Raw genomic sequence first — 14,142 nt, 5'->3', positions numbered from 1 at the left:
AAATGTTTCAGCTACAACAATCCCACTAAAAATGTAGGTCTTTATAAGAAATATCAACTTCTCAATGTAATCGATGTTCTTTCAAATTTAATTCAAAATTGGCAGGTACTAACCTCATTTTCAAGTTTATAATAATATGAACTTAATGAGATAATAATTACTTATATTGAGATAATAATTATTTAATGAGATACTAAATGTTATTCACCATGGAGGCTGGATTGTGGCCAAAATGCTTGGTTGGATGGAAGAATGAAAATGAGGTTGTCAATACAAAGTGCACAGTTCAAATTTCAACACAATATTTTATTTATTTATTTACTTTTTACATGATATTTCTGCTTAATCAATCACCATGTTTCATATTGCTTATGCTGACTCCCATCTTTAAATTGGGTGCAAACACTCCAATTCCACATGACAGCAAATCAGCAGGAAGCAGCAGTGACAGATTTAAGAGTTTGATATGATGGAAAATATTACTGACATAAAGAGCACCATACGAAATGCTCCGTTACTGAACAATTCTCCTTTTTTTGTAATTACTGGTATTGTTATTTTGCTCAAGCACAATGCATACATGTCTAAAGTGCAAACATCACACGACAACCATGCCACTCTGATGACTATAATGGGACTAATCAGCAAAAATGCTTCCCTTGAGTGGAAAAAAAAGAAAAACTGCTCTCATAGAAACCCCTTTTCTTCAAAATAAAAATAAAACTACATTTTTAATAATTTAGCAAATACTGCAGTTCACAGCACACAATCATGGACGCCTCTACACAGAAGCTAGAAAAATCTGCCCCTCTACAAATTCACACTTGTGTAGGCATGGGCTAAAACTGAAACGGGGGCTTGAGTAAAGCACAAAATTTCAAATATACTTGGAAACAGCTCTAATAATGACCTTCAGCCCACAGGCTAAAAAAGTACCACATCGTTCCTGCCCCTATATCCGCTGAGCACAAAAACAAAGGCTATAGCAACATACCGTTCATAGCTATGAAAGACTAAAATCTGTTTCTGATAAACACAAAAACCGTACGGTGGTACGGGTAATTTTTGGCAAATAAAAACAGACCTCAGTGCATGTGTGCATTGTATGCCAAATATACATTCATCCAAAATACAGCGTTTTACAGAACAAATGTCTCTGTGTACTGGGTGATTCATGAACAGTCACAGTTCCCTGGGATCAGTTCATCAGTGGGTTAAGTAGCATGTTTTAGCGCTGTGACCAGGCGCCAGAAAGACCAGCATTGCACTTAATGTGCTTGAGAGAGTCAAACCATCAATTACTCAGCTCGTACTCTCACTGCAGTTTCAGACTGCTATTGCTAACTATGGCCATGAATTATTTTCATGTAACGCTAGCAGCCACGGGGCTTGCAATAATATTAAATGTAGTGCCTTTGACACTCTCCCAAAAACTGTGATTGAATAATTTTTTTCTTTATGAAAAAAATCCCAAAGGAATAGCGTTCACACACAAAAAAAGCAAAGAAGCTGCTTTTTAAGAAAGTTTTTTTGCTTCTGCCTTTGAAAGAGTCTGCAGTGCACTCTGGGTAAAAACGTCGGTACCTAGAGCAGATGAACTGTTCCACTAGAAAGACAACAGGAGGCTTTAAGTGAGACCCTGGGACAAAGGCTTGTGCTTTCAGGAATCGGCCGCTGCTTTAGGTCTTTTAGTACTCGGTATCAGAGCCTTCTGCTGCGTCTGTGTTGCGGGACAGCATGTAGTTGTCCATGTCGATGGACGGGCAGTTGTGAATGGAGTAGCGCAGGCGTTCCGCCAGCACAGCCTGGCTGGTGTAAGGGGGCAGACGGAGCTGGAAAAAGCAGGTCTGGGCGGTGGGAAGGCCATTTATGGGCTGTAGGGGTACAAACACACTTTTTCAAATAAATACTTTAGAAGTGTGTGTGTGTGTGTGTGTGTGTGTGTGTGCGCGTGCGTGTGAGATATATATACAAAAGTGAAATTTTATTTAATAAGGTAGATTTAGTTTATAAAAAGTACTTCTGTATTGACTAACATATTTATATTGCTGTACATTCATTAACCATTCAATCCTTATATAACTTCATTATGTTATTGATGATATTTATTACATAAAATGAAAGGAAGGGTTAATGATGAAGGAAACCCTATAGTCTCACCCGATCAACTTTGATGATCTGAAATTTCTGTGTGATGTCAGCTGGGTTGGAGGGCAGTCTGGACCTCCCAGACACAAAGCGAAGGAACAGAACCCTCTCCTCATTGGTGAATTCCTCCAAGCTCTGCCAGAGCCAGCCAATTAACTGGTGGCTGTCAGTGATGTCACGGTAACGCACCACCTTCTTTAGCATCTCCACGGAGACCTCAGGCAGGCCACAGACCAGCTGCTCCAGCTGTCGAGCAGTCAGGAGGGAGAGGAGTGGCACGGGGATAATGGAGGACATGCCCTCTCGCACTGCTGCCACCTATCCCACACATGGCAGATAGATTAACTTCTGTTCACCTCAAGGTTACTACACATTTTTCATTTGAATATTAATAACAATCCTAATAAACATAATGGCATTTATTGTCATATTTCCCTATCCATACTGAAAAATTATATTCCCTTTTATTAACAGAAAGTGAAAATGGTCAAATGGAAACCCTTTGGTTGTGTGTCTGTTTACTGGATACCAGAGATTTGATCAAATGGATATTTAAACATCTAATCTAATGTATAAGATGCAACAAAACTGAGTCATAAAAATCAGAAAATGCCCATTCGTTATGTTTTAGAACATCAGATCTTCATAGAAAAGCCTCAGCTGTGTATCCAGTGTGATGTAGTGAAAGACTATATTACAGCAGCACCTGTCTGTCCATCTCATGCAGCCTGTATTCCAGAGCTCGCTCCACATATTCTGTTCTGTTGGAGTAAGTCAAGGCTGTGTTCTGGCCTCCAGGAACAACTGGAACCAGCTTCCCATCAGCACTATGGGCAACAAATGAGTCTAGAGGAATCATCTGTGCGGCAGAAGAAAGAATTAAAATGTATTAATTTTTTTAAAGTATATATTTAGTAGAAATACAATTTTAACTTTGACATCACTAAACACTAAAAAGCGAAATGTTTTATTTACATAAAATCTGATTATCTGAAGGCTGTTGCAGGGTTTCTGAATTGGCCACAGTAGTCTACAGTACGTCTGCTCACCACTGTGAAGTTCTCCTCTGTGATGCTGCTGTTGTCCAGGTGCAAGATGCCCTGCAGGGAGCGGAAGGTCAGCAGGTCAATCTCCTCCAGGTCGGCCACGCTCAGAGGGATGGTGCACAGCTGCTTCCACACCCACGGCGCCAGGTGCAGGTCAAGGGGCTTCTTGGTTCGAATCGCCACTGCCATCAGGATACCCAAGAATCGGAACTGGCCCAGGTGCTCTTCAGAAACTGCTGCAGGGTTCAGCAGAAATCTGCCGGAGGCAATATCGTTTATGTTCTTCAATCAAGACTGACAACTTTATCATTCAAGCCAGATCTGATATTAGAATAATCTCTGTCCAGTAAAGAATCTATATACAGGACAAAACAATCTTAGAGCAATGGTTATGTTAGAGCAATGGTTATGCACCAAAATTGTACACTGTTCATCTAAAAATGCAAGTGCACAATAAGTGAAAAAACACACACACACACACACACACACACACACACACACACACACACACACACACACACACACACACACACACACACACACACACACACACAGGTTAACTAGATTAGATTTTTCTGTTGAACATTTAACATTTATTTAAATGTATTAACATTCTAGTTAACATTTATTTAAATTTATTACTCTACCTTTTTGACTATTTTGCACACTATTGCCAAAAATCATAAGCAGCTTCATGAGAGGATGTTAGATGAGCAGACTGTCTTAAGGTGGTTATCAGAAATCAAGGGTGTGAAATGATTTTATCACAGCACAAAGCTTTGAGGAGTGTCATATAGTTGATATGACATGGCCCCGTTTGAATGATTTGATCAGTGCCAAGTTAAAATACAGTAGTCATAGACGTATGGTCAGCCACAGATTATATTTTCAAACTCAGTTAGATTTCATCTCAACAAAGAAGGAGAACCTGCTTACCTGTCAGTGTTGCTGCCTACATCGGCGGCGCTGTTCGGTGTGTGTATAAGCAGGTCCACAACCCCTGACTGCAGCTCCTGCACACACATCAAATAGGAGAACAGGATGAGAGAAGACAGAACATCACACACACAGCTGCTGTGGAGAGCCCAGCCCTGCTGGCCCATAAGAGCTGCAGGTCAGAGGACCTAAACACCTGGACATCGGCCAGCCAAAAAGTGGCTTGGTTGTTGATGTTACTGCGTGTGAGAAGGTAACACCCACCTGGCACATCTCGGTGATGGTGTCGTCAAACACGCCCCCGGCGTCGTCTGCGCCCTCCCCCACCAACTTCACCTTCCAGGCACGAGAGGGCAGCCGGAGCTCCGTGGGGTTTAGGCTCACCACCTGCTTGGCTATCTGGACAAATATGGGCTTGCTTGAGCGCCCCCTGTTTTAACAATTGGAAACGGACAATTGTCAGATCTTGTTTTTGTCAACACACAGATTCATTTTGAAGGGGTAACATGATGCAAAATTTTGTGGGTGCAGAAACAGTTCGTATTTCTGTTTCTTTACTAGAATTTTTAAAATTAAATTTAGAGTACTATTTCCCAACATATTATGAAGACTGCATGAACTAACAAATAACTAAAATCTAAAAGCATTCATTATTCAATTATCTCTTACAGTCTCAGTCCTCAAATGAAAGACAGACCCACTAACAATGTCACCTGGTTGATATTCTCTTGACCGTGATTTGAGGCCCGTAGGTTTTGCCCTGGGTCATGGTCCTGGCGATGGAGCGCACCAGAGGCAGGGTGTTGACTTTAGGGGACAAGAGGCCCCTCAGCTGGCCCTGAACTATAGCTGCAGTCCCTGAACTGTAACGCGAGCCAGAAACCTACAGCAACAGTGACAATGAGACCTGCAGTGTCTGCATAATCAATACGTACATGAATTATGTATACGAACACACACTTGATCAGTGCTAAATGATGTATATTCATTTAAGTGCCCATCTGTTTTGAGCTTCCTTACTAGCACAAACTTTTCACCAATGAAATAAGAATATTTAACATCAGAAGAAGTTTGGAGACCCAGTTACCTGGTTGCGGGGATCTAGGTTGAGGAGTCTCCAGGACTTATACATGAGGTCAGAGAAGTGGTACAGAACCCTGAGGCGAGTGCTGAGGATGTCGGGGCTGCAGTCTTTCAGGGCATTGTACTGAGGGGGTACAGAGAGGGGTAGACCCAACTGCAGACCACCAGGACCACCTGGTATAATGAACAATAACAATGTTATTTGTAATAAGAATTGTATTATAACAAATTAGCAGATTGCATGTGTAAGTAGGGCTGGGTAAAAAACTTTCTGGTAAAGTCCCACATCTGACAACCAAACAGATCTAAACTCAGTGCTGATTGGCTGTCTAATATATCACGATCTCAACCCATATATAGAAAAATCACATGCAGGGCTCCAGACTGTGACCAAAATTGTGAGTGCATTTCAGGTGAATGTGCAAGTTCATCAATTTTCATGAGCTGTAGTGCAGGCAATCACATCAGAATGATTTTTTATATGATTTGTCCGCGTAGCTTAAATACTTTAAACCGCACCAGGCTCAGAGAAACCGGCACCCTGAGTCCATGTCACATATACTGTATGCTGGGTACTGTTAGTCAGTGTAGTGTCCACCTGGACAGCTTTAACAAGTGTTTAGTTACATGATGCATTTTACACAACGTTCTCAAGAGCCACTTAATCTGTAATGTTCATTAGTCACAGACAAGACTCTGCAATTAAAGAACTCAATTCATGTTTTTTTCCCCCCATAAGAGGTTCATTCTGGATTTGAAATAAAAAAAATATATAAAATTATACACAGCTGTATATCTGAGGGCAAGTATATGCTTGTGTGTGTACCTGAGGTTTTGGCAGATGGGGGTGGTGTAGTCCAGGCCGCACTGTGGCATCGTCCTGCAGAGATCTGCCGAATATTCTTTGCCCGTCCAGCAGTGACTAGTACGGGCTCCTTCACTGGGTTGGCATGACCCAGGCCCAGCTACAGAAAAACAGAATCTATTAACACAACTATATATCAACTTGTGAAACACCCCACATTACCCATGATATCTGAGCTCTTCTGGCCTCAGACCTCTCTCATGTTTAAAAACACTTTTGGGGCAAAAACTTTTTGTCCCCAAAACTTTTGACAGCATTGACTGTATTAAACATTTATCACAGCACTTTCAACTGGGTAAGGTGGGACACGTGCAGCTACAGAGTCAGCACTGCCAGTAAGACATCATCAGTCAAGCAAGTCGCCTCAGCAAAATAAATCAATAAGGCACCACCCATACTGACGGATCACAGATAGGCACAGATAAACTTAATTTCCCACCACGGCACACTGAAGTTGACAGGAACAACAGGAGAAGGGAATGAGAATCCCAACCTCTTTTACTCACTTCATACCACTTGCTAATATTAGCTGCTCACTTATAAAATATACAAATTAACCCCAAGAAGTAAAGGATCCAAAACATCTATCTTTATTAATAATCTTGGATCTAATTGTAATACATTTTCAGCATTTTTTATGTTACATTTCACAACTGTGTTTATAATATAGTTAATTTAAAATGCAGTGATAAATATTTATTCATAATATGAATTATAGGGGGCATCCTGGCATTTTGATTGTATCACATTTTATTAAACAAAGGCCAGTGCGCATGTGCTCTGTGTGTGTACCTGGGCCTCACAGTTGCAGCCCCAGGCGTAAATGTCCCCTGTGGAGGAGAGAGCAAGGACATGCTCACAACCCACAGCAATGTCATCCACAAACACGCCCTCCAGCGCTGGCACCACCTGCGGCCGGTTGTGGTGCTTTAGCATGGAGTCAGGGAGGCCAATTAAACGCTCTGTCAGGGTAGAGGTTGCACAAATAAAGACAAGAAAAACAACTGCTTATTTAACACCTTAACTGTGTGCATGCAGAGTCTCCTTTCCTACCTTGGCCAAACGTGTAGACGTGGCCGTCCTTAGTCAAAGCAACTGAAAAGTGAGTGCCACATGCTACCTTCTTCACTCCCTTATTACACAGCAGCTCCACTTTCTGTAGATGGGAAGAGACTGATGGGTATTCTTGGACAGTGCATGTTCATGGTTCATGATTGTGTTTTATTTTGTAGATTGCACTTTACCTGAGGATAGCACTTCACAGTGCAAGGCCCAGTTCCTAATTTCCCATAGTCCCCATCTCCAAATGCCCAAACAGTCAGACCGTCAGAGGACAGAACCAGTGTGTGATTGATACCACAGGAGACCTGCAGCAAAACAGATTAACATCTCATGTGTTCTGTGGCAACCTGAGGGTCCTGACCCTTTTTTATTTATTTATTATATATATATATGATCTGGTCACCCCCCAGAAAGGATCTCATGTTTAAATGGAGAAAAATAAGAAACGATGGGAATTTCTCAGTTGGATTTCCAGTGTTCTGTATCCACCTGAATGGGGAGCAGAAAACATCCTGCATACTTAAAGAGCCTATGGTTCCTTACCTGTCCAATGTGGTAGCCTTCCAGTGCTGCTACTCTTTCAGGAAGCATCTTGTTTGATGTTGACCTTTGACCCAATCGGCCAGAATCTCCACTACCGAAGGTGTAGAGTTTCCCATCAGCAGTGACCACAGCAGAATGCTTAAACCCACAAGCCAGCTAGGAGGACCGGAACAGCAAATTTTCATATAGACGGCTTCACTAAATATATAGTATTACCAGAATTTGGAGACATTTATTCCAGCATATAATGATATGATATTGTCAAGAGTTTGTGTGTTTTCTGTGCACTGTACCTGCACTACCTCCTCTCCTTGCAAGGCCTCAATCTGTTTTGGCCTTCTCTGACGTTCACTGTTCCCATGGCCCAATTTCCCATAATCCCCATCACCCCAGCTGAATACTTCTCCTGTCTCTGTCAGGGCAAGTGAGTGGCCATCCGATCCATAAGAGGTCACTAGCTGTGTGACCACATAACCTGTTTGGAAAAACCACAAGAACATTCCATAACAGAACAACTAGTAGAAAAACAACTGCGAATAACAAGAAAATGACAAAATTATAAAATGCACATGCAATATCAGATGATTGGGAGACTTTTTAATCTACATTCTCTTTTGTATTGTATCAGTTGAGAAACCAGTTAATATTACCTGTCAACTACATATAAAATTTAGGTTTCCTTTAAGCAAGCACTGCCCTCCTTTACATCTTTCTGGCTGCACTCTTTTCTGCTCTCTGTGCAACATCTTTTTGTAAAGAGAAAATTCTACACTTCAGGACAGTATGTATTTATACTCTTCTTTGGATTGTGTTGGCATCATTCAAATGCAGTCATGGCTTTTTCTTCAGCAATGCTGTCAAAGAAATTACCATGAGCAGTTGGAATGTCGTTTTCGACACCTGTATATAATTGGGGGGCACATCACTGGACATCATGGCAATGCAGTTTGTCCACAATTTGTCAAAATCAAAGCCCAAAGCTGAACAGTATTTAAATCATGAGGGGTTTGAATATGGTCTGAATGTGATTGTATTAATTACAACTGTAATTAAACTGTCATTTAAGAAAGCAGCACTAGACCGCACTACCTGAATATAAATGTGCAAACAAGATGTCAGATGAGCAAGAAGAATAAATAAGGGGTACTACATTAATTAAAAGTCAAAATGAATATAAATTGGTGCCCATTTGAAAATACTGATGCCTTAAAAACAATAATGTGCAAATTGTGAATGGATATTTCGATACAAAAATGTCAAATATGTCACATCATATTATATAATCACTAGTACAGTTACATAAATTGATATTTTCAGCATTTCATTTCATGAAAGAGGGAAAAATGCACAGTCCTATTGGAATTTGGGCATTGTTTCTTTCAAATTGTAATCATAATTACATTTTTACATTTTTCATAAAAATAAATTACTTCCTTAGGATGTTCCTCCTAACCTTGTAAAGCAGATATGATTGTCGGGGTGTAGAGGTCATCTGAGTTGCCCTGTCCAAGTCTTCCATAACTGCCTTCTCCAAAGGCCAGCACTGTGCCATTCGTCTGGACCAAGAATGTACAGTTCTGCCCACATACAACCTGACGAAACACCCAGAAATCTGTAAACTTCAATGTTCAATGTCAACGTACCCCTCACAAAACCTAAACATGATTAAAGCAAGGTATGGCTGAGAGCCTCAGGGCTTTTTCTTTTTTTAAACAATGCACAAGAGTACCTGCTGTGTCTGACAGAGTGACGGGGCCAGAGTTGGCACAGTGAGGTTTGTACCCGCATCAGCCAGCTGACCATGACGCCCGTTACCCCAAAGATAGACTTCACTCTTTCCTCCCTGCTGCCAATCCTGGCAAAACACACAGAGAGACACACACAGACATGTATAAGAGAACTGCACATTGTAATATAAATACAGACATACAGATAAATACTGTATCAATATTGTCATGAATTGTAATTACTTTGTGAAATATTATTATACATCTCAGATCTTGATGAGGAAAAAACATGTATTAGTTTATGGTCTGCGGCTATTCATTTCAAGGCAATCATGAGGATGTCTATTGAACTGTTGTCTACACATGGAGAGCACGTCATTAATAATGTTAAGGACACTGAGCCTGGCCTTGGGTGAGTATTGGGATCCCAGGGCTTCACAAGACTGAGATGTATGATTGAGGTGGAGAGACACGGCTGTGGGTAAGAAACAGGTCTCACCTCGGGACGGGTGGTGGCCCATGACATGAGCTGTTCGTCCATCATGAAGCTCCACTTGCTGTTGTCCTGTGAAAAAGGGCATTCGTTTGATTAAATACAGCAGCACACAGCCCATCAATCAAAGCTCTAATTCAGACCTTTAATTTTACAGTTAACAAGATATTTTCTAATACTAATATTTTAAATATTTACTTTGGGAGGGGTTCTGTAATAGAGTGACTTTTCAAAATCTGTAGCCATTAATATGACTTGATGACCTCACCAGAGGCTTATTGAGCTCTGTGACGCCAGGCTGATGGAATTCAGGCACCATGAAGGACTCTGGGAAAGCATTGCCCTTGGCGAAAGCCTCTGCACACTTGACGGTGGTAGAGAAGGTGGCAAGCCAGCTCCACTCCAATGGGCAGTGCTGTGCCTCAGCATCAGCCCCAGCATGATGAGGGGGCACAGGCAATCGGCACAAGAGCTGGTCCAGGGAAAGCCCTACGGCCAGGGAGGCCAGACTCTGCAGGAAGGCACTATGCACCAGCTGGTCCCCAGCCATCACGTGACTCTGTGGGGATCAATAGCAGCATCCAGATTGTGATTAATCTGCCCTATCAAAGGATAGGCTGACCTCTGAGCACTCAGAAACCTGGCCTCTGTACTCACATGTAGTTATTTAACCGCTGGCTTAAAAAGAAGCTTAGTGTTTTTGGCTAATTTCCCAGAACAGTGGAAATGTCCATGGGCACATAGCACATTATAACCTAAACGCTGAGGCTGCAGGAGGTCAAAGCATTTACCCTTTCATAGTTGTATTGCTCCTGCAGCAGAACGGGCAGCCGCTCCAACAAGACAGCCATGCATGGTGCCCGGTTGAGACCCAGAATGCCCTGACCTCGGAGTACGGAGCGACAGGATGCCAGCACGTGGTTCTGTAAGATCCAGTCTTGGGTACAGCGAATAAGCAAAACATCCTATAAGGGAGGTAAAAACACTGTATGCATACATATGACAGGAATTTGAATACAACTATTGCAACTACATATCACATCACGAACTCAAGTCTCTCAATTCATCAATCTATATAAAATACAATACAATTGAACAATAGAAAATGTTGATGCAATGACAATGTTAAACATTCTATACCTTTGATCTTCCAGAGCAAGCAGCAACCCCTACATTTGGAATCCAAGTGGTACAAATCACTGAACCAAGTCCTGTTATGATGGTCTGAAGGACTGATCCATCCTAGACAATGACAGGGATGACAGGAAAGAGGAAAAAAAAACATTTACTATTCTATTAATTGCCATGTTCTGAAATTAATTTAAAAAAGTACATTGTATCCTGACAATCAATTGAAAATACTAACTCTGAGCGACCAGATGTTGAGAAGACCTCCGATGCCTCCTGACACAAGTGCAGTTCCACTTGGGCAAAAACACAACGTCTTCACTGCTGTAATATGGCCGCTCAGTCTGAACACACACTTAGCACTGCCTCGCTGAGGATCATAAACACATATACATATTTATTATTTCTATAAAGGGGAACATCTGGAAGATGATCTGCTGGAAGCTATTTTGGTAAAATATCATAATCACGTAAAATCAATCAGTGTACAGCCTGTACACTGGTTTTCTTTATTTTACTTAAATTAAATTAAGAGATACATTTGTTATACATCATCATAATCAAAATATGCAAATATTGAGATAACATTTATACAGACTATTCTACCAAAACTTCAAATGTGAACAGACCTTGCCCTTTTCCAGGCATGAGGACGAGCTCATGAAATTAGGCAATGATACACTGGTGCCCCCCTGTGGTACAGTCCACACATACAGGAGACCATTTTGACATCCTCTGCAGGGAGGGGAAAACATAAAACTGTACAACGCCAAAGTCCATTGTCAACTACAAATACCAAGCTAGTAAAAAAAATCCTACCAAAGTGAGTCAGCTAACTATTAACAACTACTCACACAGCCAGCATGAGGCATGGTTCTGGACCTTTTCCAGGCAGCGAGCACCACTCAGCTGTGCTGACCGTGCCCGTGTGGAAGAGTGAGTGGAGAGTGCACCATGTCCCACTGACACGGCCCCAAACTTTCACCACTTCTGAGCGGCCCCATGACAACAGCAGGTGTCCAGTGGGGTCCCACTTTAGCCCACAGATCCCCTCCTGAACAAGCATACAAAAGACAGGAGGATTTTATAAAACATATACTGATGAGTTACAATAAAACAAATACTAAGTGTTTGGGTGTGATTGGTATTAATAAGTCTCTTAGTGTTTGTGCATGAAGTGTGTGGCTGTGTACAATGTCAGCACCAGGCTCTGTGGGCAGTCCAAGTGGACAGAGCTGCAGAGTTCCAGCTCCCCACGCTGCCTCACTTACAGAGAAAGCAGAGAGAAGTACAGGCTGTTCTGTCTCATGGCTTTGAGCTGTGGCCAGCAGAATCTTGCCATCAGGGTAACCCACAGCGAAGGGCTTATCTACACTGTGCCAGGCGATACACTGTGGACCTGCGTCACAGAGAGGGAAAGACACACACAGGGACATCACACTAACCTCACATGAACTAAATGCTTCAAAAAGGTCAGATGGGAGATTTTGAGCTAACAACTCACTCTCTTTCCGGTGGCAGCGAGGCAGCTCTGTGCTCTGCACACGGAGGTCCTCTGAGACCTCCAGCCAGCAGAGGGAGCCATTCAGACGGCCCACCAGCATGCTCTCGGCAGGTATGACCTGATTTGCGGCTTCTTGGCTGGTAAATGGAGTGGGAGTCTGAGCCCAAGAGAGAGCTGTCACCCACGAGGGCTGTGCCTCCACATGCCCCTGGGACCCTTGAAGTCATACAATCACAGCACTTTCAGTATGGCAATACATATGCTAAATCAATAGGATAAAGTGAAATTCATACAAATCCCAAAGCAATTAACACTGAACCAATTGACAATTAACAACCAATATTGGCCATTGTGGGACAACTTCATATAGGCACATTGCTTAATACTTTAGCAAACCTTTGCCTCAGACAGCTTAACTATGCATAAAATTAACCATATATCAACAAAAGTGCTGCAAATTCCTCTTGGCTCAGTCTCATCTGAGGTGGAAAGCAGCACAAAGGAATCACCCACTCAGCCTGGGGTGAAAGTAGTACCACTTCAACAAAAAAAAACCTGGAGGGTGCAGCATTATGTGAGTATAAAAACATTTTACAAGATTAAACCAATAATGTATTTTATTTTACAGTCAATTTAGAATAAATTACAATTAATAACTTTTTTGGAGGGTAAACTATGGTACTAAATGCTAGACGCATCAAACCAGTTTCATAATCAGCTTGGCTGAATAAAGACTGTTCTACAAGCAAAAATTTAAATGTGGAGCAGCAAACCCCCAGGCCAAGTTTCACACTTTAAACAAGGTAAAAAAAAAAAAAAAAAAAAAAAGAACTGTGGCATCTAAAAAAAAAAAATCATACTGTGTGTAGGTCATTAAAGCACAAAGGACCTAGTAGGAATCATCTCGATTACTGAATTTGTAAACACCATGCAGACCCTATGTGTGTGTGGGTGTGTGTGTTTTAGCTCATCACGGTGGTGCAGTACAGCCGTGTGGTGGTGGGACTGACCGTTGACTGTCCATATGCTGATGAGTTTGTTCTGGGATGCAGCCAGCAACGTAGCCCCAGGGCTCCAGAACACAGAGGAAAGCAGGTGGGTTCCCACAGAGCCTTCCAGACCCTGAGTGTCCTCGCTGCATAAACAAACCACACCCATCACACTCTTACAAACTCAGCGTATTAAATGAATGTCAGGAATAATTTGCACTGAATCACTGTAGTCTTGCTGCCTCACCTGGGGCTAAAGGTAAGTGTGCACTGCAGGTCAGCAGCGGTCTGAGAGACCTCCCAAAGCCGGATGGTCCCATCCTGAGAGCCAGTGGCCAGTAAACCCAAAGCATTGTTCCAGTTGCAGCTTGTTACCTACCAACACAAAATAAGGTTGTCTCAGAAAATACCACATTTTTATTAGACTTGCATAATGTACATTTTTATCCATTGCTATCACCAAATGATAAGTCAGATGATTTTCATAATTATTTTCATAATTTCTTATATGATCAGCCTTTAAAAAAAATCAGTTAATAATAGTTTTATCATTATTGGTGACATTAGTGACAACATACATTAAATATATGTGAATATATATATATATATATATATATA

At 41.7% G+C, this 14,142-nt stretch overlaps 1 protein-coding gene across 6 annotated transcripts in view; it reads right to left on the bottom strand.

The window, feature by feature from the left end:
• Positions 1-285: 285 nt before the first annotated feature.
• LOC114785402 (probable E3 ubiquitin-protein ligase HERC1) overlaps positions 286-14,142 on the bottom strand; it is a 53,611-nt gene continuing 39,754 nt past the window's right edge. For all 6 annotated transcript variants that reach the window (XM_028971636.1, XM_028971632.1, XM_028971630.1 and 3 more), the window contains 27 exons: positions 13,772-13,899; positions 13,546-13,670; positions 12,536-12,751; positions 12,303-12,430; positions 11,886-12,085; positions 11,661-11,766; positions 11,270-11,401; positions 11,044-11,145; positions 10,695-10,868; positions 10,172-10,462; positions 9,910-9,975; positions 9,413-9,538; positions 9,137-9,275; positions 7,977-8,158; positions 7,684-7,839; positions 7,323-7,445; positions 7,132-7,234; positions 6,871-7,040; positions 6,040-6,178; positions 5,218-5,387; positions 4,844-5,013; positions 4,395-4,560; positions 4,131-4,207; positions 3,198-3,450; positions 2,855-3,007; positions 2,161-2,466; positions 286-1,874 (listed from right to left, as the gene is read on the bottom strand). In XM_028971636.1, the coding sequence (XP_028827469.1) occupies positions 1,689-1,874; positions 2,161-2,466; positions 2,855-3,007; positions 3,198-3,450; positions 4,131-4,207; positions 4,395-4,560; positions 4,844-5,013; positions 5,218-5,387; positions 6,040-6,178; positions 6,871-7,040; positions 7,132-7,234; positions 7,323-7,445; positions 7,684-7,839; positions 7,977-8,158; positions 9,137-9,275; positions 9,413-9,538; positions 9,910-9,975; positions 10,172-10,462; positions 10,695-10,868; positions 11,044-11,145; positions 11,270-11,401; positions 11,661-11,766; positions 11,886-12,085; positions 12,303-12,430; positions 12,536-12,751; positions 13,546-13,670; positions 13,772-13,899 (4,287 nt within the window). In that variant the 3' untranslated portion in view covers positions 286-1,688. The remainder of the gene's footprint in view (positions 1,875-2,160; positions 2,467-2,854; positions 3,008-3,197; positions 3,451-4,130; positions 4,208-4,394; positions 4,561-4,843; positions 5,014-5,217; positions 5,388-6,039; positions 6,179-6,870; positions 7,041-7,131; positions 7,235-7,322; positions 7,446-7,683; positions 7,840-7,976; positions 8,159-9,136; positions 9,276-9,412; positions 9,539-9,909; positions 9,976-10,171; positions 10,463-10,694; positions 10,869-11,043; positions 11,146-11,269; positions 11,402-11,660; positions 11,767-11,885; positions 12,086-12,302; positions 12,431-12,535; positions 12,752-13,545; positions 13,671-13,771; positions 13,900-14,142) is intronic.

Source organism: Denticeps clupeoides, chromosome 3, assembly GCF_900700375.1.
Source record: "Denticeps clupeoides chromosome 3, fDenClu1.1, whole genome shotgun sequence".
NCBI classification, from domain to species: domain Eukaryota; kingdom Metazoa; phylum Chordata; class Actinopteri; order Clupeiformes; family Denticipitidae; genus Denticeps; species Denticeps clupeoides.
This window is presented reverse-complemented; position numbering and strand designations above follow the sequence as displayed.